At 44.1% G+C, this 26,127-nt stretch overlaps 1 protein-coding gene across 3 annotated transcripts in view; it reads right to left on the bottom strand.

The window, feature by feature from the left end:
* Window positions 1-223: 223 nt before the first annotated feature.
* The window catches only part of unc5a (unc-5 netrin receptor A), a 241,772-nt gene continuing 215,868 nt past the window's right edge, over window positions 224-26,127 (bottom strand). For all 3 annotated transcript variants that reach the window (XM_020045944.3, XM_010900291.4, XM_020045945.3), the window contains 4 exons: window positions 10,481-10,630; window positions 6,581-6,745; window positions 5,982-6,166; window positions 224-3,339 (listed from right to left, as the gene is read on the bottom strand). In XM_020045944.3, the coding sequence (XP_019901503.2) occupies window positions 3,174-3,339; window positions 5,982-6,166; window positions 6,581-6,745; window positions 10,481-10,630 (666 nt within the window). In that variant the 3' untranslated portion in view covers window positions 224-3,173. The remainder of the gene's footprint in view (window positions 3,340-5,981; window positions 6,167-6,580; window positions 6,746-10,480; window positions 10,631-26,127) is intronic.

The following is a 26,127-nucleotide window of genomic DNA, read 5'->3' as shown; positions in this document are numbered from 1 at the left end:
TGAGGTGAGCGGGATGGAGAGATGGAAGGATAAAACAAGGATGGGAAGGTCAAGGATGAAGGATGGGTAGAGATGTCAATTTTGGTTGGATGAAGGAAGGATGGAGGGGTCTTTCTGTTCTACTTTGTTTGATTCCACCTGAGGCTGTCAAAGATGAATGGAGGAAGGAAGGAAGGATGATGGATAGAGGGGTAAAAGAAGGGGGGGATGATGGCAGGTTTGAGGAGTCAAGAATCAAGGGATGAAAAGAAGGGGTCTTTTCTACTTTGTAAGATTCCACCTGAGGCTGAGGACTGTGTCAGTGTCCCAAATGGCACCCCATTCACTTCATAGATCACTAGATTTGGCAAGGGCCCGTTGGAATACAAAATGAGTCGGCTGTCATTGGGTACCTTTGGCTTTGTAACAGGTTGAATCCACCAGACAACTGAGAAAGTACCACTTTAAAAGAGAAAATCCCTTATTGTAATTAAATGCCACCTTTTTTAAAGGTTGAATATTAAATAGTGACTAGAGAACTATACAGGGTTTACGCCTTCTCTGTTTTCCTGTTAAGCGTGAAGGGATTCTGTTTATTCTTGGTTTCATGGTTTGACTATCTGGCTGTTCTGTTCTGGGCAAGTGGTAAACTCACAGTGAAGTGGCAGTATGATCAGTTTGCCTCCGACTCTGAGCCTCTCTGACTCGGCGCCTCTCTGACTCGAAGCGGAGCAGAGCTAACGGGAGAATTGTGACCTATGTCACAGTGAAGAATAATTCCCAGCCGCCACCAGCGCACAGCATTATGAATTATTGAAACACTGGGCGGCTGCATAAGTAACTACCCGTTTCAGTGAAAGTAATTTGGTGATGATAATTTGTAGTTGTCAGGTTTTCAGCCAGCAGTTCTTTCTGTTGCATTATTCACAGAGAAGAAAGGGATCTCTTCTGAACTTCCCTTCTGGCTACAATGCTTCATGTTGAACATCTTCTCTTCCACTGACTTAGCCTTTATTGCGGCCCAGGTGGCACCCTATTCCCTTAACAGTGCACTAGCTTTCATCAGGGCCCCACTGCTATGTAGGGAACATGGTGCCATTTGGGAAGCATATGTAATGTAATCAGAAGGAATGCCATTTCAGAAATGAGTTTTTGAGACGTAGACTTTAGTATATGCAGGAGAGATAAGTCTAATAAACTAAGGTATTTGATGTATGCAGAATCCCATGATACAGCTGGTAACATTGCATTTGAAAAATAAAACGGGGAACATCTACAATAAGTCACCATCTCAGAGCAGAGCCAATTTTAGAGGCGTCTTCTGAATGTTTCTGACAGATAACTCACTATTCCTCTCAGAAGTCCGACGAACCAAAAAGTAGAACCTACTATTGATGTAAGAGTGGGAACGCTGCAGAGAGCGACTCAACAGATAAATACATTGGACACCTGTGGTGAAGTCTCAATCCGACTTAAAACAGGACGGCTACAAACAACCGGGATAATCTTTATCAAACGTATGCTCTGGAATCATGACAGGTAATCTAAAGGCCGCCAGAGCTATCCACAGCTAGACAGACAGACCATACTGTCAAAATTAAGGAAACACTTGGGGTAGATTTTGGAGTGGTGCCTCAGGCAGCACTTTCTATCACCATCAATAAAACACCAAATTATAAAATTCGAGACGCTTGTTGAATCCATGTCACGAGTCCCATAGAAACTGTTCTGGTGACTCGTTGGCCAACGCCCACTTAAGACACTATGTTGGTGTTTCCTTTATTTTGGAGGTCGGGGAGAGCGTGGGGATGTCATACACTCTAGCGATTGGTCATAATGTCTACAAAATGGCTATGAAACTACATTGGTACATGTATCATTCCACTAGGCAAAAACTGAATCAACGTTGTACCAAAAACAGGTTGAATCTGTGTCGTTTCAACAAGAACATGTTGAATAAACGTAGTTTCACCAAAACCGCACCAAAAAACATAGTTTTTACATTGTTTTACCAAATAGAATTCAATGTGATGTTCTTAAACCATTGTGAAAAACGGATTGTAAGGAAATGTAAGGAAATGTAGACTCTTTTTTCATTGTTGAGATTAGTTTAAACCCACATTTCTATCAAAACTTGACTTTGAACTGACATCTGTGCCCAGTGGGATATTTTCTCTGACTAAGAGAAGCAGGAAAGATCTACCTCTGTGACAGTATCCTTTGTGATGGGCAAGTATAATATGATTTGTTTGCATATTGCTACTTTGTGGCCAATTATGGCCCATGTATACTAAATGCTTATTAATATTTAGATCCCAAGTCTCTGGAACCCCTTGTAATACTAGTTCTAACTTGTGTCCTTTGTCCTGATCATGTACACATTCTGATGGTGCCCACATTTATAGACAGGTGTAGACAATTAAAAGACACATTGTGATCAGATCTCATAAGGCTCGGTAGAAAAGATCAGGATAAAGGTCACGTTAGATCCAGGTAAAATCAGGGCCTTTGGATAGAAATACTTTTTTTTTTTAAACCTTGATGGCTATGGAACTTCCCTATACATAAAGGAATCTTTGTACCTCTGTTGCTGTGGTTTGTATGCTGCTCTGTGTTCCAGATATCCTTTACAGACCTGCAGCATAGCAGCTTCAGATCAGACCAGATTAATCAGATCGTCCTTTGTCAGCTAGGCAGCATTTACAAGTAATTTCCTATTGAGCCAACATATTCAGCATTTACCTTGAATGCCATCTCTGCAACAGCTGCATTGTCAATAGCACTATAAGGTTGGAATTCTGGCTTACTTTGACCAAAATCTGAACAGAGAGATGGGGGGTAGATAAGACCCCCCCAGCAAACAGGGGACATATTACGGACGTCTGGGGACACCGTGACATAATCAGAGGTCGTCCTAATGACTCAGTGTTGTTTTGCAGGGTGACAGAAGAACCTAACGCACATGGGCCCTGGAACCCCTGGTTCCACTCCTCTTGTTTGGTAAAGGTTAGGAAAGGAGTTGAGAGGACAGTGTTCTGTTCTCCTCTTCTTAATGTCGGTTCCAGTCTGTTTATTCCTCTCATTCCTCAGGGGGCAGATCTGATATGGAGCCCTATTTCCCAGGTAGACTCCAAAATTGGTGAACTATCTAGGGAATAGTTTGCCGTTTAGGGTGTAGGACAATGTGTCGAGGGCTAGCACTCCCCGTCCGACACCAGAAAGATCATAGCTTCTTGCTTGCCGATGTCGGCCATGACAGTAGCCAGCTGGTTCAGGTTGCCGCTGTGGAAGTGCTGCGCCTCCCACAGGTCCAGAATCACACTGGTGGGGCTCGGCTTGGACGCAAAGAAACTCATATGCCTGCAGTGGAGAAGAGGGGAGGGAGAGGGAGTCTCAGTGTTTATTATTTATTCTATATCTCATCGAGTTAGTTTATCCAGTCATGTTGTGTTGGTTGTCCCTGGACACTGCGCTCTTCCCTCCTTGGTGAGTTGTTGTGCTGTGATGAGCACTGCAATCCTGTATGCACCAATAACCATCAAGCTACTGACAGAGAGGGCTTCTATACACCCTCTAAACTGCATACTTTTATGAGCAAACTACAAACTCTATACTGGACCTCAAACTGTTCTTGTTAAAAGTTGAAGTTAGGATCCCCACTTTGTATTTGATGATAAAATGTGCCATCAATATGAAATGAATCACACGCAAACCTTTAGGTAATCTCATGAAGAACGTTCACAGGTGAGAAATGACATTTAAGCAGGAAATGACCTTTTTCCGTTTCCAATGGCCTTAACCTTTCACATCAAAACCAAACCAATCAATAGCACTAAAGGCACAGACCCTGGTCCTTTGTCATATGTTGTCTGAGGTCCAAGTGGCACACTATTCTATTTGACCAGAGCCCTATGGGACTGTGTGTGCCCAGTCCAAAAGTATTGGGCTGTGAAAGGAGTGAACAGGGCCACAGGCAGGTCCATGGGATCAGTACTGATGTGTAGGGGAGACCAGCTATCGCCCTCCCTTGGTATCTGAAGAGGCATGTTTCATGTAATGGCCTTTTTCTGTTCTTTTAATGTCTAGGGGTTTAAGTGTTGTTCTGTACTGCATCAACTGGAGAGGGGAACTAACTCTGAGGTCGAGGGTAAGAGGTCAGGCAGAGGGCAGAGCAGAGCTGGAAAGAGAAGAAAGTGGCCCTTCCAGCTGAGAAGGAGAAAGCGAGTCCAGCACCCAGGGGTAAGGGGAAGGAGGTTTGAGGAGTTAGGGAGGTAGACAGGGGTAAGGGGAAGGAGGTTTGAGGAGTTAGGGAGGTAGACAGGGGTAAGGGGAAGGAGGTTTGAGGAGTTAGGGAGGTAGACAGGGGTAAGGGGAAGGAGGTTTGAGGAGTTATGGAGGTAGACAGGGGTAAGGGGAAGGAGGTTTGAGGAGTTAGGGAGGTAGACAGGGGTAAGGGGAAGGAGGTTTGAGGAGTTAGGGAGGTAGACAGGGGTAAGGGGAAGGAGGTTTGAGGAGTTATGGAGGTAGACAGGGGTAAAGGGAAGGAGGGTTGAGGAGTTAGGGAGGTAGAGAGGGGTAAAGGTGAAGGAGGTTTGAGGAGTTATGGAGGTAGACAGGGGTAAAGGGAAGGAGGTTTGAGGAGTTATGGAGGTAGACAGGGGTAAAGGGAAGGAGGGTTGAGGAGTTAGGGAGGTAAAATTGTCCACTCTCTACTGCTAAACTACTGCAGTGAAAATCACTCACACTCGTTAAGGAATTAACAAATGTTAGTCTACAGGTCAGGTCACGATGAGAAGTGTGAGTGGGCTGGTGGGTTCAATCGGAAACAAGCAGTCACACAGACAGACACGCACACAGACAGACAGGCACACAGGCACACAGACAGACACGCATACAGACAGACAGGCACACAGAAAGACAGGCACACAGACAGACACGCATACAGACAGACAGGCACACAGAAAGACAGGCACACAGACAGGCAAGCCACATTGTATTCATAGGAAATGGGACTTTAATGAACCTGGAATGCATCGTCTCAGGGATCGGCCATCCCCCGGGTCATACAAACACCCACTCTGAGGCCATGACGCTTGTTGTAAGTCAGCCATTTACACTTTTTTTTTTTGCTACAACACAAAGGGGACTGTGGGGACATTATAATATGTCAGCTGGTATTTGTTATAATACGGGGTGAAACAAAGGCGTCTCTGGTGCACTTCTGGAAAACAACCCCTGACACACATCTGTCTGGGGGAAGAAAATCCAATACAAGGTCTCTGACATTTGGTGTGCTATCGATTGGTTACGTTCACCTCCTGCCTGCTTGTATTCCAATGCACGCATGTACACGCACGCGCGCACACACACAGAACGAGTGCATGCCTGTATGTCTAAGATTAGCGGTGTTTACAGTAGGTTAATCCATATTAGATCCATATTAAATGGATTAAAACTCCTTTAACAGTTCAATATGGGATTGAAAGAACAACAAAGCGGTCTATCATTCATTTAAAAGTCTGAACGTGGATGTACCATTCCTTGATTGTGCCTTTTTCCGCCTCTTCAGGATAACTAACTGGGAATTGATTTGGTTGAGCCAAACAATGTGACCCATACTGCAGCAATCCAATGTGTCATTAATTAGGATAGATGGAACCGATGAGACAAATGAAGTGTAGATTTCATTACCGCCAGGATGTTAAATTCGTAGATAATTGATCAAGGGTTTCACTCCACGGTTGTTCCTTTGTCTAAAGGAAGACTGATTTAAACGAGAAGGTTACTAGGAAAAGCTACCTCTGTTCAATTGTGCTAAATAAGAAGGGCATGGGGCTTAGTCTGAAACCGATATATCGTCTCTAACACAGGCCACGTCCCAAACCAATCTTTCAGCACTACATGTAGTTCCATTCCTAAATGAATATTTCAGACCTAAGGTTTGTTTACCCCTCTAAGGTTAGGATGAAGGCCAGTGTCGGAACAAGTAACGGTTTAGTCACCTGTCCAGTTTCAGCCTCTGGGCCAGCAGTCTCCAGTCAGCCCCGTTGGGACAGGGTGTGTCCAGGCTACTGCAGATCTTCTGCCTGATGAGATACGGGATCTGGAAAGCGCTGGGTCCTGCCAGGGCCATCCCGTTAGGATTTGTCTCCATCAGCAGGAATTCTGAGTCCAGGACTCGACTGTCCTACAGGGGGGCAGATATCACACTGGATTACATACCAGAGCCCTACAGCTGTGGATAGCACTTTGGTACCAGCATCGGTACCGCTTTTAAATGACAACTGATTAGTTGTGACTTATGTCTCGTGTAGCCCAGCTCCTCGCTGTGTCTAGTTCTATACACAACAGAAGCTCTGTTTAATTTAATCCCGAACCCGTGAATCATCCAGACCAGTGGTTCTGCCTTCTCAGGGTTCATACTGTGTGAATAGAATACACACCGAGAGAGAGTACCGTCACAATGAGCCCACCTCTTCACGTATCGTATTCAGCATACTGCATCACACAACCGTAGCCCTACGGTGTCTGAGTTTTCCCATGGTGACGGTCTATTGTATATCAGAGTGGGACACTGTGTGAGTTAGTAGACAACAGTTACCTTGGCAATGTTGAAGTCCAGGCTGAAGCTTTGCCCCTCCCCCTCGACCTGCCAGACACACAGCTGACAGGTCAGCTCGCAAGTGCTGAGGCTGAGGCGTTCTAGGGTGAATGTGCAGTGGAGGTACCGCTGGGAACCGTTCCAGATGTGATAGAACGGGATCTCCTGGAGAACCGGAACACATAGAACACAATTACATCACTGCCTGGTAACTTAGAACATATGACGCGAAGGCTTGGTAATGACTTCTTGGTAAACTTTTTTTTTAATAGATACATAATAAGATTCTGCCTGTTTATTAGTTGCCTTTTAATTCCCATCAAATTTTAAGACTGAACTTCACTATGAACTGAATCCAGCCGTTACCTTTATATTACATTCATATTTAATCCAGTAAGGTGAGTCAGTTATGAAACCACTGCAGAGCCTAGTCCGGTCCCATCTCATAAAACATCACTCACACCTACAGAGCCAACAGGTATCAACACAGTCTACATTACACCCTCTAACAGGTCTGTGGAGGACGCTATCAACACAGTCTACATTACACCCTCTAACAGGTCTATGGAGGATGCTATTAACACAGTCTACATTACACCCTCTAACAGGTCTGTGGAGGACGCTATCAACACAGTCTACATTACACCCTCTAACAGGTCTGTGGAGGACGCTATCAACACAGTCTACATTACACCCTCTAACAGGTCTATGGAGGATGCTATTAACACAGTCTACATTACACCCTCTAACAGGTCTATGGAGGACGCTATCAACACGGTCTACATTACACCCTCTAACAGGTCTATGGAGGACGCTATCAACACGGTCTACATTACACCCTCTAACAGGTCTATGGAGGACGCTATCAACACGGTCTACATTACACCCTCTAACAGGTCTGTGGAGGACGCTATCAACACGCTCTACATTACACCCTCTAACAGGTCTGTGGAGGACGCTATCAACACGGTCTACATTACACCCTCTGTGTTGTCAACCGCTAGCTGCACAATCACAGCAAATATAATTTTGTAGTACGTTTGTGAACATACTTCACAAATAAATGTAAATCTGATTGATGCTTGAGCTAGCCAAGTGAGAAAAAATATCACAGTCCTCATACACTTTTCATAAATAAAGTAACAATCAGCAAAGCCAGTACAGCAAGACAAGTGTGGGAGTTATGAAAGCATTTAGCTACCATTAAGCCTTCACAAGTTTTTATGTGACTAGGTTTCAATAGCAGAACTTGGTGATATTGAATATACAGTTTGTCTCTTTACAAAGTACTCAGGTACCAGCTCACTGGCTGATAGAATTTATTCATGACTAACACTTTCTGCTTCTCTGCTCATTCCTCCATATTCATGTCTCATTTTTATACCCAAGAGAAGCTCTGAGGTAAGGCTGAGGTGTGACACAGAGAGGTAAGACAGAAAGAGAGTAAAGGAAGGAGAAAGTGAGAAGAGGAAGAGCGAGAGGTTCAATAGCACATCAGATCAAACAACGGCATTCTCCCTCTTTGTTTTCAGAGTATCTGAATTACACATTTTTATTCCAAATTTAATTTGGTTGCCACAAACAGCTGGTCCAAACTAGTGCACCGCAAAGGGAAACGTGCGCCGTTTAGGGTGTCTAAGCCCCTGGCGGCCAACAACTTCAGATGGTAGATCAGCTGCAGTACACCCACGGAGGCAGAAGGGGGCACTGTGACCCAGGAGGACAGGAGTGGAGCGGGTGAGAGAGACGAGGAAATCTTCTATAACCCAGAGCAACTGGATCCTCACGGCGGAGAAAATGCAGAACGCGTCCCGAATGACATCCTATTCACTGCATAGAGCACTGGGACACAAACAGTTCACTGTGTAGGGAATAGGTCATTTGGAAGTGGAGCGCATCCTTAACACATCCAGATGAACAGAGAATAAACCTCGGGTGCATCCAGAATGTCCCCCTATTCCCTACACGGCGCACTACTTTGGACCAGTGGCCCGTGTACAACGTAGGCACCAGGGTACCATTAGAGATGCGACCTCTGCCTGTTTCAGTGCACTGTGCCTCTGCTGTCACTGTGCGCGCTTGGCTGATGCTGCCGATGCATTCTGCTCAGGGACCCCTGCTGCGCGTGGAGGGGAAGACTTAAAGCCAGACACAGCAGAACAGAACATGAATCTATCCTCTTTCTGTCTTCACACGCTCTCTTTCAGTCTCCATACTCTGTCATTCCTATACCATTTTCAGTCGTCTCCCTCCCTCTCTCCCTCTCCCTCCCTCCCTCTCTCCCTCCACGTTCTATATACATTTCACACCTCCTCTAACAAAGCAGCAGGCAAGTCAGGAGGAGAGGAGAAAAGAGGGGAGACGGGAGAGGAGAGGGCAGGGAGGACAGGCGAGAGAGGAGAGGAGAAAGGGGGAGGTAAAAAAAAAAGGAGAGCGTTTCCAGGCTTCTGGACGTGAAAGAGGTACCAGGTGAATTAACATACTCTTCTATATTTCATCTGAGCTCCCTATGAGAGATGGGAGTCTGGCATAATCAATCAGATCGGAACAGGCACACAAACACACACACACACACACACAGTTCCCCTGCGTTGAAGGCACAGCAGACTGAGCCAGTAAGACAAAATCAAGGCCACAGTGGTGGTTAAGCAGAAGTCATGCAGTCCCTGACTCTCAACTCCTAGAAAGATTTAGAAAGATCAATGGAAGCAAAACCCCACAACTCTCAATTAAAACTCCCCAAAACCCCTGAACTTTTCCAGAAGGGAGCATGAAGGGACATCCGCAGCGTTTAGAATCAGACCTTTTTTGTCTAAAGCCATTAAAAAATGTGAAGCGCAGTATCTGGGACCCCATGGAGATTGCTTAAACTGTTCATTCTCATAAGTCTGCTAAATGACCAAAATATACCAGTTTAAACAGTGAAATAATGGTTTAGTCCCAATCAGGGTACTGACTCCCTTCTTCCTACATAGTGCATGGGGAGTAGGGTTACATTTGGGATACAGCAAGCTCTTTTTCAAGTTCACTGAAAACCCTTGCTTCAAGGAGATCGGCTTACTACCACGTAGAGTATCTATTCTTTGCTATTTGAAGATTGTTTTGCCACTTCACTTTGTAAAGTATTTTTTTCCCCTTATATTTAATTTGACCACTTTCTCATTTGTCTAGAAAAGAAGGTGCTATATACTTTTTGACTGACAGAGAATGAACCCGTTAGGATACACCTACTCCAACAGAATCAACCAATGGAGTTATAATGCACATCATCACAACAACCCATCAACTAGTGATAGACAGACTCAATAAATCCTTCCTGACATTTCCATGACATTTCTCAGGTAATGGAACAGAGGTGACCCTGCACATGATGAATAACCTTGTCTGAGATGTGAAGCATTACGTCAGTGGCCCAACCCAGCTTTGTGAAGGGCAGGCAACCAGGGTTGGAACATCAAGCATTGAAAAGATGGTGCTATCTAGAACAAGTAGTTTTCCTTAGAACGCTTTGCAGAACACTGTTTGGTCAGGTAGAAACATTTTTGTTTCCGAGTACCACACAGCATGTTCTACATGGACCTAAACACACACTGTCTGATTTCAGACAGCATTACTACATTATTACAGATCCTTTCACCTTTCACAATTAAGGTGTGTGTAGGACAGGTCCTTTAACCGTGAATCAGAAAAGGTACTAATTGGAAATGGGTTTTTCAGACAACTTGACTGAGTCATTCCTGTTTCCCCTCTGAATCCTCACAACTGTATTTTGGGAAGATTTATTAAACATTTGTAAAATGTTGAAAGTCTACTCCTGGTCTCTAGCTAGTAAAGCCTGTAGCATGTCAGGGATGTACCCTAACCTTGACCTCTGTACTGTAACCCCTGAACCTAACCTACCTGGTATCCAGCCAGAAGCTTGCTCCTCCAGTGTGCCTGAGGCATGTCGTGGATGGACAGGCGCAGGTTGTGGTAGCTGTCTTTGAACAACAGGACATGGGGCTCATCGATCAGACGACCTCCAAGCTGTCTCTCCATCTGCATCACCTCCTAGCGAGAAACAGGAGAGAAAGAAAAGAGAGCCTTATTTGAGATATAGCCAGAGGTATAGCCAGAGGTATAGCCAGAGGTATAGCCAGAGATATAGCCAGAGATATAGCCAGAGGTATAGCCAGAGGTACAGCCAGAGATATAGCCAGAGATATAGCCAGAGATATAGCCAGAGGTATAGCCAGAGGTATAGCCAGAGGTATAGCCAGAGATATAGCCAGAGATATAGCCAGAGGTATAGCCAGAGGTATAGCCAGAGATATAGCCAGAGGTATAGCCAGAGGTATAGCCAGAGGTATAGCCAGAGGTATAGCCAGAGATATAGCCAGGTTGTGTGTTTATGTGGTTGTGTGTGTGTAAGTGTGTGTATGGGTGTGGTTGCGTGTGTCTGTGAAGGGTGTGTGCTTGTGCGTGCGGGTGTGTTGAATAAAGAGGATAACATCCGTTGATTGCAAATGCTCTGATCAATCAGTTTCCATGGAGGCACCAAGCTGAGTGGGTCCTTCAAGATCCAAACAACTCTGAAAACCCACACAAACCCTCCTTAACTTCCACCCTACACCCTTCTCCCGCTCCACCCTACTCCACCAGAGGCCTAATATACTTATAAGTACAGCTACATGTATTAAAAATGAATAAGAATACAAGACCTTGGAGAGAGAGGGGAGAGAGACAGGGGGAGGGAGGGAGGGGGAGGGAGGCAGAAAGAGAGAACACAACTGAGGCGGTCCTTCAAGATCAAAGGCCTAGTGGGATTCTGTGTTGCCTGTGCGTGTCTGCGCGCGAGCGTGTTTGTGTGTCTAAGCATTGCGTGTGCATGCGTTGGCGCGTATTGTGCATGCATTTCGGCACACTGCATGTGTGCCTGCTAATGTTGTATGTGAATGTGTGTGTGTGTGGGTGTGTGTGTGTGTGTGTGCGTGTGTGCTTGTGGGCGTGCGTGCGTGAGTGATGTCTCCTCATTGTGTGATGCAGGAGAAGGTCTAATTGAGACAGAGGAAGGAGGTATTTCCTGTCTTCACACCACTGATTCAATTTTCCTCTGTGCCTTGGTGTGTGTGTGTGTGTGTATGTTTCAATGCATTATGGTGTATCTCTCATTCTGTGTGTGTGTGTGTGTGTTTCCATGCATTATGGTGTATCTCTCATTCTGTGTGTGTGTGTGGCTGCCTGGCTGGACTGATTCTCATTATAATAGAAAGCAGGTTGCTCATTATCCCTTCAAAATCACCTGCCTGCCAGCCTCTGTAAACTCTATCCCCATCAATGGATCTAGCGTAACTACATCTATTAACTCATCTAGTGTTACTTACTCTATTTCTATCAACTGATTTAGTCTAACAGTCCCTATCAATGGATCTAGCATAACTACATCTGTTTACTCATCTAGTGTTACTTACTCTATTTCTATTTCTATCAACTGATTTAGTCTAACAGTCCCTGTCAATGGATCTAGCATAACTACATCTATCAACTCATCTAGTGTTACGTACTCTATTTCTATCAACTGATTTAGTCTAACTGTCCCTATCAACTGATCTAGCCTAACTACATCAATCAACTCATCTAATGTTACTTTCTCAATTTCTATCAACTGATTTAGCTATTTCAGTAGCTTTTGGTTATTCTACAAATTTGTTTGTCGGGCTATGTGATGTAATCCTCACTGTAGCTTTGCCTGGTTCTCCCAGGGAGACTGAGAGAGCTGCACAGTTTGACAGACAGTCCAACAATTAGAGTTAGAGTGACATTTGAACCTCGACACATTTTATATACTGGCTGTTATTCCCCTTTAATGAGTGAATGTGTAAGGCCAGCAGCAGCTTCCTTTAGGATTAACATGAACAACCTGTGCTATTACTGCTTCTACTGAATACACACACACACACACACACACACAGAAGACAAAAGGTTTCTGTACTTTATGGGGGCGGTTGGTTCAACACACTTTCTAAAGCACAATAATTATCCCACTAGCGGAGATTAGCATTGCTAATAGGTACTGTCTGAACTGTAATCCAGGCCTTGGTCAAAATGGCTCCTGCTTCACTATAAAGCATTACTTTAGACCAGAGCCATAAGGACCTATGTTAAAAAGTAGCCTTTATAAACAGGGAATATTGTGCCATTATGGATTCTGACCTGTATGGCAGCTGTGTGTGTATCTGGTAATGGAAGGTACAGCAAGTGGCCAATTACACATTTTAGAGCAGCGCAATGTGAACCAACATCCATAAATCCATACATCCATAACACCATGCATCCATAACACCATGCATCCATAACTCCATACATCCATAACACCATGCATCCATAACACCATGCATCCATAACACCATGCATCCATAACACCACGCATCCGTAACTCCATACAGACCCCTTGCATAGGTACTGTCAGACAGACTCTTTGGATAGGTACTGTCAGACAGACTCCTTGGATAGGTACTGTCAGACAGACACCTTGGATAGGTACTGTCAGACAGACTCTTTGGATAGGTACTGTCAGACAGACTCTTTGGATAGGTACTGTCAGACAGACTCCTTGGATAGGTACTGTCAGACAGACCCCTTGGATAGGTACTGTCAGACAGACTCCTTGGATAGGTACTGTCAGAAAGACACCTTGGATAGGTACTGTCAGACAGACCCCTTTGATAGGTACTGTCAGACAGACTCCTTGGATAGGTACTGTCAGACAGACCCCTTGGATAGGTACTGTCAGACAGACACCTTGGATAGGTACTGTCAGACAGACTCCTTGGATAGGTACTGTCAGACAGACTCCTTGGATAGGTACTGTCATACAGACTCCTTGGATAGGTATTGTCAGACAGACTCTCAGTGATGTTGTCTCAGTGATGTTGTCTTGTCTCAAAGTGATTGTAGCTTGTCTGAAAGTGATGTTAGATCGTCTCATAGTTATGATAGTTTGTCTCAAAGTGAAGTTAGTTTGACTCAAAGTGATGCTAGTTTGTCTCACTGATGTAATCTTGTCTCGACGTGATGTTAGTTTGTCTCGAAGTGATGTTAGTTTGTCTCAAAGTGATGTTAGTTTGTCTCGAAGTGATGTTAGTTTGTCTCGAAGTGATGTTAGTTTGTCTCGACGTGATGTTAGTTTGTCTCAAAGTGATGTTAGTTTGTCTCGAAGTGATGTTAGTTTGTCTCAAAGTGATGTTAGTTTGTCTCAAAGTGATGTTAGTTTGTCTCAAAGTGATTTTGCCTTGATGATCCCTGTAAATGTGTCGCTCTCCGTTTCTGTAAATGTGTGTGATAGTCCAGCGTATTTGCCCAGCTTTGAGATTAATCTCCCTGTACGCCCCATTATCCAGTAACTAATGACTGTGGCTGCAGCCTCAACAAAGCCCTAGTCCTTATGTAGTGCAGTAGTTGAGTACAGGGTCTATTCAAAGTCAGTGCACTATTTAAGTATTAGGGTACAATTTGGGATGGAGACAGAGGCTAAATTCCCCCGTAGTCACAAAGAAACAAAGCAAGGTTTGGAATTAGAATATCAAATCACACATTAATCACAGAATGAGTGTTGAATTATCCCCGGGTCTATTCACTGTGGAGGAGGAGAGATGATTTAAAGGGTTCCAAATGGCCGCCTCATTTTAACCAGGATGGTAAGGAGAAGACAGGGCATTAGGGACTGATGCAGTGAGAGACCCTTGGTAGAGAAGCATTTTAACATGAGACAGATAGAGGGGCGGGTTACGTCAGGACAGAGGAGGGAAAGGAGAACATCCTCCTTTTGTCGAAACTGAAAGCCCATGGTGTGTGTGTGTGTGTGTGTGTGTGCGCACACGTGCGTGCTCAGGCCAGAGACACCCTCTTATGTGTGACATCCAAATAAAAAAAAGAGACAGATAGAGCGAGGGAAGGGAGGAAGGAAAGAGAGAGACAGCTTTACATGTTGTCTTCAGGTCACCGGAGTGCTGAGGCTTTAGAGTCCCACTTAACAGGATTACTGAAGCCACAGCCCACCCGTGATGTCACCAAACCGGTCCAGTCTGGATCCCCCCTCCTGCGCTGTTGCCTCCCCGGTCTGCACCTCCAGCAGTCGTTCTGAACACACCCACTCCTACGCACCTGTTCCTTGTCACCAATCACCAAGGACACTATTTAAGTTGCTCTCTTGTTCGTACCGACTGTAGATGTTTGTTGTTACGTACTTTATGAAAGTATTTTCCTTTTTGGTCTGTTGTGCTCACGTCTCCTGGCATGTTACACCACCAGAGTGTGCAGCTTTTTCATTCATTTTGACACCACCATTTCACCACACGCATCCTTCATCCCCTCTGTTCATTCATTCTTCCATTTCATCTTGTAAATATTCATATTTATTTGAATGAACTCGGTGCAAATAAGCGCATACAAACACCTGAACCTGGTTTTCCATCAAGAAGACATCATTCATACAGAAGTAATAAGCAGCTGCTGAGTCACACCTGTTTCCCCATCACTGGTCGAAATGGTTCTGACAGAAATACAAAATAAGGGTTGTTCTGGACCAAGAAAAAAAATAAAAACCTTGCTCCTCTCCCTCCATCCACCCTGTCCATTGCCCCTTCCGGGCCCAGAGACAGAACTCCTATCTGGGCCTGTGATTCACCACGGGCAGCCTCCTTTCGGCCAGGGAATGAGACTCAGAGTTCATCTCTCCAGGCTGGCTTGGGTGACAGAAAGAGGCTAGGTCTTTGTTTCAGCACCAAACCTAAAATATTTTACAAAAACACACACATACACTTGCATGCGCACACCCATCGAAGACACACACACACACACACACACACACCCACCCCCACCCCCACACACACCCACACACCTACATGCACGAATACACTTTTACACAGGCACACTCACAGACACACAAACAGAAACCTTACACAACATTACAGCTGGTTACCGTCTGAGAGGAGAAAGAGAAACTCAAAGCTTTTAAAGAGATTAGCTGTACACTTCCAAGACTTCTAAGAAGTAATTTACTAAACTTCAAAATAGTCCTCACTTTGAAGGCTGCAATGATAAGTTAAGCTACACTCATAAACAATAAAATGCCTAATTGAACGGTCAAGCATGATAGATACATCTTTAAATATTTCTAAAGCATTAGGGTTAAGCAGTACATACAAAATAGTTCACATTTTAAATAAACTCACAATAACTTGTTCTGTGTTTTGCTACAGAAATCTTCTGCCTGGTATTTGAAGAATGTCATGATATCAAAGCTGCACAGCTGGGGGTAACAGCTGATAATCAGTTAATTACATATGGTGTGTATGTGTGTGTCTGTCGTCATGTGTTCAAGTGAATGTTTTAATGACTTTTCAGGACTACACTTTTTTTTCCAATCAAACTGTTTTATCAAACTTCCAAACTTAGGCCTAAACCCAACTTTAACCCTAAACAAAAAACAAACCCATGAGCCTACAAATGTTTTTAGAAAAGTCAGGACATAAATCCATGTCACAAGGAAAGAAATACACACACACACACACCACACCCTTTACAAACTACACACTTTACAAACTACACTCTTTACAAACGACACCCTATAAACACTACACAAAATAAAAACTATACCCCATGCACACTGTATAAAAAAACAATATCCTATATACACAATATGCAATCTACACACTATACACACTACATCCTTTGCAAACTACTCCCTGTAAACAGTACACCTTATGGCAAACAGCCTGACACACCCACCAACTACACCTTATTTCAAGGCTGGCCATCAACTATTCATCCATCCACCCACCCACCATCAGTCATCCATCCACCATCCATCCACCCACCATCAGTCCATCCATCCACCAACCCTCCACTCACCATCAGTCCATCCATCCACCAACCATCCACCCACCATCAGTCTATCCATCCATCCTCCACCCATCCACCATCCATCCATCCATCCACCATTCATCCTGCACCCACCATCAACCATCCATCCACCACCCACCATCAACCATCCATCCATCCTCCACCCACCATCTATCCACCCACCCACCATCCATCCATCAACCATCCATCCTCCACCCATCATCTATCCACCATCCATCCATCCATCATCCATCCACCACCATCCATCCATCCATCCATCCATCCACCATCCATTCAGGTTTTTCATTGATATTTTCAGAGATTCACATATTGGAAGCATCTGTCATCCTGCATGAATACAACAATATGTATGAATCTGGATGTTATTCAGCACAGTGTGTCAGACAGAGAGAGAGTCTACATCAGTTAGTGTGTGTGTATCTGTGTGTGTGTGTGTGTGTGACAGAGAACGACTACATCAGTCAGAATGACAGCTCTGCTAAAGTCAACTCTGATAAACAACTACAAATAGGAGGGACTTGTCCTCTGGATTATAAATGAAAGGAGTGTGTGTGTACACGTGTATGTGTGTGTGTGCACATTATAAATGAGCTGACGGTTCACTGGGAGAAGATGCACATTTAGTTTGATAAATAATATTTGAGTAAAGGAAACCAGAGAAATGTATGAAAGCTATTTCTCAGCATGGCTCAGTGATGAAGTGTACTGTCCTGTTTAACTTGGTGTCAGCCATTACAGAAAGGATTGATGAAGCTCAACTTGTGCGTCTGGCTTTGTGTGTGTGTGTATTTGTGTGCATGTGTGTTTTTGCATGCATGTGTGTGTGTGCCGTTACAGGAAGTTTGATGAAGCCCTACCTCTTCCTGTCTGCCTCTTATTCGCTGTCTCTTCCTGTCTGGTTCTTACTGGCTGTCCCTTCCTCTCTGCCTCTTCCTCACTGTCCCTGCCTCATCCTCTCCTTTTCTTCCTCATTGGCTCTTTGTCTTCCACTCTGTCTTTTACTAACTGTCTCTTAGTCTCTGCCTCTTCCTCTCCTCTTCTTCCACTTTGCCTCTGGTTTTTCCTTACTCCTGCTTCCTCTCTGCCTTCTCTTACCTTCCTGTTCCTCTCTGCCCAATCTGATGATAGAAAGACCATTCATAGATCTTACAGTGTTGTTGTTGTCGATGTTCCACGTGGCTCTTCTCAGATGGTCCATACAGGACATGTGTATTAGAACATAGTTTTCTAGTCCTGGACTGAATCCTAGTGAAGCATCTAAATTACAGGCAGGTCTTTTATTCTGGGACTAGAGTTAATCACCGGGTCAAATAACCCAGCAGAAGGTCACAATGAGGACATTCAGGTTACCCCGACACAACCACCTTAATGAGAACGTTCAGGTTACCCCGACACAACCACCTTAATGAGGATGTTCAGGTTACCCCCACACAACCACCTTAATGAGGACGTTCAGGTTACCCCGACACAACCACCTTAATGAGGACGTTCAGGTTACCTTGACACAAACACCTTAATGAGGATGTTCAGGTTAACCCGACACAACCACCTTAATGAGGACATTCAGGTTACCCTGACACAACCACCTTAATGAGGACGTTCAGGTTACCTCGACACAACCACCTTAATGAGAATGAGAATGTTCAAGTTACCATGACACAACCTCTTCACACGTTTCAACCCACTTTTTCTACTTCTATCCTAGATACAACCATGGTTACCAAGGTGATGCGCACAGCCAAGTTGCATGGCTGTAATGTGCTTATGCTGGGCATCTCGCCTGCGTCATGGTGTTGCCTCACAATATTAACCTGAATGCTGACCTGAGGTGCTTGTCCAAAACACACGTAACTGTCACAAAGTGCCAAAGACCAGGGCAAGACAGGTAAAATAACTTCCTCAGTCTTTTGCAGTTGCTCGATGGGCAGTGACAGATTCCGCTTTCATTTCACCTGCGCTTTTGCCAAACCCGCACACTCTTGACCAGGCCCAGTCACCCATACTTGAGACTCCATGTTGGGCTGCAGCTCTGCTGTCACGACCACCAACTCCACAGTGCCCGCTGTAAGACCTTGGCGGCCATCTTCACACCCTCCGCTGTTTCCCCGTCACCATACGCATTGTGTTCAAGTCACTGTTGTTTACTGAAAGAGAATCAATCCTCCCTGATCTCTGCTAGCGCTGACACACTTACGTTCCCTAGCTGAGAAGTTGCTGATGCACAATTGTGTATTTTCAACTGACCACACCATAAATTATACCTAAGGCAATCTGTGCGGCATGTGACAACCGGTTAGCAAGGTCTGACCAGGTGAACTGTACATATTGCCCTTCAGCATCTCTAAACTCTGCCCACTTTGACCTGGTTGATATGCAAGCCAACCCACTGCTCTGTCTAGTCCTATGGTTTCCAATGAATTCCCCCAGGGTCTCAAACTCTTGCATATTTCTGTTCTATCACATCCGACTCAGCTAATCAATTGCTCGAGGAGAGATGTCAGCTTTGTTTACTTCCACTAACAAAGTGTGACACACAGCTTCTTTCAGGGATGGGCTGAACCTCATGGATCTGAGAGCTGTTACACTCCCCTCGTCCTTGGAAAACCAGGCTCGTTAAATTGATTGCGTTCTGAAATTATTGTGATTAGCTGATTATTGGTCAGGTGTGTCAGCTGGAGGAAAAGTGGGACACCAATCAGACCCCGGCAGACTGAAGTGGCCCATCCCTAGTTTATTCTAATGATTTAACAGAAGGAACCAACATTTCAAGTCCTTCTTCAGGAAGTGTTCTGGGGGTCAAACGGAGCTGAACCTTGGTTCTTTCTTGTAAACTAAGCAGCTAGTGTGCACAGAATGTACATATACTTTTTTTAAACAATATTTACAGTGCCTTCTGAAAGTATTTAAACCCCTTCACATTGTGTGGTTTTGCAGGAGTAATTTATAATTGATTACATTTTATTTTGCCATCAATCTTAATATCTGATAGGCATACGTATTCAGACTCTTTACAATGACACTCCGTTCAGTCACCTTTGATTATGCATCAGGTGTCTCTAGAACATGAATGGATGTCCACCAGTAGCAAATTCAAATAATAAAGTTCCCACACTTCACGGTGTACAGTATGTCAGAAATTAAGTCGTGAAGTTCAAGGAACTCTGTAGTAAAAGGCATATGACTTGCCAACTTAAGGATTTTAAGAGAGGATTATCTGGTCTGTTGAGACCAAAACCCAACAATTATGTCTGAATGACAAGCTCTACATTTGGCAAAAACAAGGTACCGCTCATCACCTGAATAATACCATCCATACTGTGAAACACAATGGTTGGAGCATCATGCTATGGGGACGCTTCTCAACGACAGGGACTGTTATACTGATAAGACTGAAGGAAGGTGAACAGAATGAACAATGCTCCCCATCCAATCAGACAGATTTTGAGAGGATCTACAAGGAAGTATGGGAGAAACTGTCCAAATCGAGGTGTGGAAAGCTGGTAGAGACATACCCAGGAAGACAAAAAACGTATTACTGTGAAGAGTAAGAGTCTAAATAATTTTGTGCATGTCATGAGACATTTAAATTTGTATTCTACATTTCTAAATAAAATCTTTGATTTGTCATTATGTGGTATTGTTTTAGATTCATGGCAAAACATTAATTAATCAACTATACATTTAATCTATAACAGTAAATTTTGTAGAAAGTAAAGAGGACTGAATACTTTCTAAAAAAGGCACGGTATGTTGTTTTGTCTCATCATTTTGCATTTGAATGCCTTTGGCTAGAATGTTATAAAAAATGTGAATTGGTTCTTAATCAAACCATTTATTATTTATCCTTCAAAATATCCACCTTCTAATTTTGAACAAATCTTGCCCTCCCTTCTAGACTTTTTTATTGATAGGTACAGGGTGGAAACCGTAATTTGACATTAGTCTTTATCTCACTCAAGCCCTTTATTAGAGACATTAACACATGGTTATTACTAACAAGGTCAGATTTAACTGGCCATATGGCAATGACTAAAGCCCTAATCAATTCAGCTTCCTTCTGGAAAACAGAGTAATTCATTAGAGGAAGTGGAATGCTTCCCATATGGCATCCTACACCCTTCATGGTCAAAAGTAGAGCCCTAAAAACAGGACTGGTGTCTGACAGGACGTAACACATTACAGTGGGGAGAACAAGTATTTGATACACTGCCGATTTTGCAGGTTTTGCTACTTACAAAGCATGTAGAGGTCTGTAATTTTTATCATAGGTACACTTTCAACTGTGAAAGACGGAATCTAAAACAAAAATCCAGAAAATCATGTATGATTTTATTGCATGACATAAGTATTTGATCACCTACCAACCAGTAAGAATTCCAGCTCTCACAGACCTGTTATTTTTTAAGTCCTCTTGTTCTCCACTAATTTACCTGTATTAACTGAACCTGTTTGAACTCGTTACCTGTATAAAAGACACCTGTCCACACACTCAATCAAACAAACAGACTCCAACCTCTCCACAATGGCCAAGACCAGAGAGCTGTTTAAGGACATCAGGGATAAAATTGTAGACCTGCACAAGGCTGGGATGGGCTATAGGACAATAGGCAAGCAGCTTGGTGAGAAGGCAACAAATGTTGGCGCAATTATTATAAAATGGAAGAAGTTTCAAGATGATGGTCAATCTCCCTCGGTCTGGGGCTCCATGCAAGATCTCACCTCGTGGAGCATCAATGATCATGAGGAAGGTGAGGGAACAGCCCAGAACGTAAGTGGGAAAATCTGCAAAATCGGCAGTGTATCAAATACTTATTCTCCCCACTGTATCACTGGCAACCTTAAAAAAGCCTTTGAAACAATGACATGCATACTGATGAAAGCATGACTTGAGTAGTTCTGAAAAACAATGCTCTGAGCGCAAATGAGATGTTAATAAAAAATATAAATGAGGCCAAATGGGGCTCAGGGAATTTAATGACAATTACATGTCACGTTTAAAATCACCTGAATTAACAACTATTCAATCGTGTGAGAACTATTACTCAAGATAATCAAAGGAAAGCTATTCTCATCTGTCTGTATTTCCAACAACCTTCCCAATTCAGTAGTAGATTCTGTAAGTCCAGAGAGATTGCAATCCTATTTGCAAAGGTTTCATCTTATTTTGGTCACCAGAGTAAAACAAATCTGCCTCAAGATGATTTTTGAATATTCTCCAAAAAGTGATTTAGATTTTTTGCTCTAGTGACTCCATCTGGTGGCTCGGGAGCCTGCCAAGCTAACCATCAGATGAGTGAGTATGCCCTCACACTTATTGACCTACGTTAGATCTGTTTAGAAGAGCAGTTTGGGAAGGGAGAAGTGGGGTAGAGAGCGTAAAATAAAAATGGTCAAGTACCCCAGGACTGCGGCTGTCATTTCAAAGGGGAGTGATAAACTAGATACAAAATATTGCAGGTCCAGTTTAATTCTGAACTGCCTGTCTAAAGGGTTTCTAGGTCTGGTCAACAAACAGCTAACAAGCAGTTAACAAACAGCTAAACCAAACACATGAGCTCAAGAAGGTTCTAAATTACATCATTGATCTGTTTTAGTGAACAAAAATCATTGTGCGACTCTTTTATTGATTTGGCCAAAGCCTTTGATTTTAACAACAATCTGTTTAGTGGGGTCTGAAAAGTATTCTCTGACTCCATACAATATGTAAAAACACTGGAACTGCTGTCTAAGCCTCTGGCTATATCAATGGGAGTTCCTCAAGGTTCAATTCTGGGCCAACCCCATTCTCTGTGTATATTGATAAGGTTTTGCTTGCTGGCAACTCCTTTATCCATCTACATGCCAATGACATATTGTGTATACATCAGGCCCTCACTGAACACTGTGCTGAACACCAGCGACCAAGATTTTATAACATCCATCATGCCTTCTTTGACCTACACATACTCCACCTACAAAATCCATGCTTTTAAATCAAAACATACATTAAACTAGCAGCTCCAAACATCCTCACCCTGAATGGGTCTGAGTATGTCAACATTTACAAAGACCTTGATATATGGCTGAACAGCTCCCCATTATTCCATATCAGCCACCTTCAGGCTAAAGGACTGCAACAAGGCATCCTTCACCCACGCTGTGGGGACATTTTATATGTATTGGGAAAGTCAGTCAATTGTACTAGCCACTTTAGTGGGACACCAACAAGCGTACGGGAACACAAACTTTACCGAAAAATGACCAAAAAACATGATCTTGTTAAATCTTAAGATATAAAAACAACACTACACCAATGAACGACTCACCCCAGGCCATGTTTGATTTGCATGCACAATATTCGACAGAAGAGAGAAGCCTTCTTGACAAAAGTACACAGGCTGTTATAAATTCACCTGATTGAACAATGAGCGCAAGCCAGTTGTTCAGGCTTTGTTGCTGCAAAGCTTCTAATTACTGAGGAAAAATATTCATTACGGTCATGTACCTGAAGCCACTGTAATTACATAACAACATAGAAGCTAGTCACACAGCCATATTAACTCATCGATAGGGTGAGAAAAGGAACATCTTACAGAAACACACTCACGCACACTATCTCTGCGTATGTCAATGTATAAACCATTTCCCGGACGCGTTTCAATGAACGACTTAGATGTTTTGCTTCTATTTAGCATGATACCTAGCAGGTTGCCCAGGCGGTCGGCTGAACAGAGCGCTAATGGTTCTAGGTACAGTTGTAGTTGGCCTGTTCTCATTATTAAAATGTTTATTTGGACAAAAATACTCTAAAAATAGGCAAATGTGCTGTGCTTAAGCACACTCATGCATTTCCTGTGATTTGCCGTCATGTTTTTGGAAATAATGTTTTGGCAGGTCAATAATACAAAGTGTCCGGTACACCTTTTCAGTCCTCTACCTCAGCTCAGTCCTCAACATCTGCCAGGGGCAAACGAAACGGTACCTGTGGACTTGGCACATCCTGGTAAATTCTCTAGTGGGCAGGTATCTTTGTCCTGTGTCTATGTCCTATGTCCTCAGTCTATGCCATTTATAATTCACTCCGGGGTGTCAAGCAGAACAACTTCCTAACATAATTGTTACACACCATTTTAATTGGAATATCAAAAGCTGTAATACGTTAGCAACTGGTATAACGTTTGCAGTTAGCATGTGGCCAAAGCATCTGACACCTTAGCTGGTAGCTGTAAATAAACTAAACTAAAAACTAATTATGATGGAACATGAGGGGCATTTTAACAATCACTTGTGATTGACAGACAGTGGACATTGTAGTCATGGTCACCCTCTGTGGTAAACTGTGTACATACACATACACACAGCAGGACCCATCCCCCAAACTCTTGGCCAAACGTGTGACACGTTGTCCGTTGTGCAGAGAGCGGAGAGCCAACTAACCTCCTTTCCTGGCCGAATGAGAACCAGAGGCCGCCACACATTAAATATTAACTTAATTGGTCTCGATAGGGAGTGTCTGGCGAACGCACGGCTGGCTGGCTAACGTATGCAGAGCATCAGAAAGAAATGTCAGGCCCTCCCCAGAGAGGATCTCAGTATAGTATCACACTCACTCAGCACTACGCATCAAAGACAATAACAGGGTTTTTAATCAGCTCTAATTGGGAAATGAGACGCTGTGCATTTAGTGGGAAAGGCTATTCAGACTGACACAGCCCACAAGTGTGTGTGTGTGTGTGTGTGGTGGAGGGCGAGGGGTATGTCTGTGTGTGTGTGGAAGGTAAGTGATTAGTGTGTGCATGTGTGGAAAGTGAGGGTTGTTGTGTCTGTATGTGTGGAAGGTGAGGGGTAGGTGTGTGTGTGTGTGTGTGTGTGTGGAAGGTAAGTGATTAGTGTGTGCGTGTGTGTGTGTGTGAGGAAATTGAGGGTTGTTGTGTGTGTGTGTGTGTGTGTGTGTGTAAGGTGAGGGGTAAGTGTATGTGTGTCTGTGTCTGTGTGTGTGGATGTGTGTACAGCATGTGTGTGTGGAAGGTGAGTGATAGGTGTGTGTTTGTGCAGTTTTTGGCATCAGCGCTAACTGTTTGGTGGCCAATCCAATCCAGTTTGTGCGTGGTCGCAGCTTTAAGGCTGACATGCTCCTACTAGGGCATGTGTGTGTGTGTGCGTTATCTGTTTATGCATGTGTGTGTGTCATCTGTTCCTATGTTTGTGTGTGTGTGTGTCTGTGTGTGTCTGTGGTAGCCGATCTTGTCGATGCAGACTGACTGACAGCCAAGAAATAAGAAGCACCAGGGAAACAGAACAGAACCGTCATCACTGTCTCTGATGGAACAGCCCACAGGCTACACACACACACACACACACACACACACACAGATAATGAACAGACACACACACACAAACACATACATACAGTGTACCATGAAAGGCTGTCATCCTCTAGCAACGTGCATAGCAACAGGAACCGCTGGAGGCTGGAGGATATTAATTGGTAGTTCCATGTTGTTTGTGATATTATCCTGTCAAAACACTGTGTGTGTGTGTGTGTGTGCGTCTGTTTGTGTGTGTGTGTTGAGTGCTTGTGCGTGTGTGTGTTGAGTGAGGGTTTTCATTTTACAGACCACATTAGGACCAAAAGTCACAAGGCCAGTTAAACATGAACTGTTGCCTGTCCCACAAGGAAAAAAGTAAATTTTCGGCTAAGGTTTAGAGTGAAATCATAATTGGGGTTAGTGTTAAAATTGTCATTACATTTAGGTTTAGGCATTATGGGTTAGGGTTAGGCAGTAGGGCTAGCTTAAGTTTAGGCAATAAGGTTAGGTTATTTAGGTTTAAGTCAGGTTGAGGTTATTTTGCACCGGTCCCCACAGGCATTGATGTGAGGTTTATGCTTATGCATGTGTGTCTCATTTTATCCTAATGGTGGTTTCGCTCCACTGCCAAGCGCCAAGAACTTCCACGTCACCCTCCTCCTCTCTCTCCCTCTCTTCCTTTCTCCCTCTTTCTCTGTATCTCTCTCCTTTCCTCGCTCCATATGGACTGAGAGTAATCAGGCGGTAATGCCAACCCCCGTCCCTCCGGGCCTGACTCTGAGTAGCCTGTTAAGATTTCATTAGCATGCTTAATTAGGAAATTAAAACAATAGGCTCTCGGCAGGCAGCCCTGTGATCCCTCTCCCCCTTCCGAGCCAGGCGTGGCGTACCCCACTCCAGCCCTCTTCAGCCCCGGCGGAGTGGCTGACCCGTTCTCACTGCGGCTGCGCTTTGAATCTCAACAGGGGTGTGGAACTCAAACCGTCAACAGGGGAGAGGCGAAGCAGAAGAGGGGAGGTCTGAAATGAGCCGCTCACGTTGAAAGAGCTGAAGAGGACAGGAGGAGATGAGAGCTGGGGCTCGTGCTCCAGGAGAGGGTGTGAATTACTTAATTACCTCCTCCATCAGTCCATCACTTCACAGTGCCCCTTTCTCCATCTATCACTTCACCGCTCCCTCCGCACCTCCGTCCCACTTCTGTCCATTCCTCTCCCCATTTCTTCCTCCTCCTCCCTCCAGCAGTAAGGTGCGTGTGATTCCGCTAGATGTGTTGAGGGGGAGTGAACACCCCGAGAATCAACACGGATTGGACATACTGACTACCCCCTGTTCTATGACCAGTGTTGTGTGAGATCA

This window comes from Esox lucius, chromosome 4 (genome assembly GCF_011004845.1).
Source record: "Esox lucius isolate fEsoLuc1 chromosome 4, fEsoLuc1.pri, whole genome shotgun sequence".
In the NCBI taxonomy this organism is placed as follows: Eukaryota; Metazoa; Chordata; class Actinopteri; order Esociformes; family Esocidae; genus Esox; species Esox lucius.
Note: the sequence above shows the minus strand (reverse complement) of the source record. Positions and strands in the feature narration are given on the sequence as shown.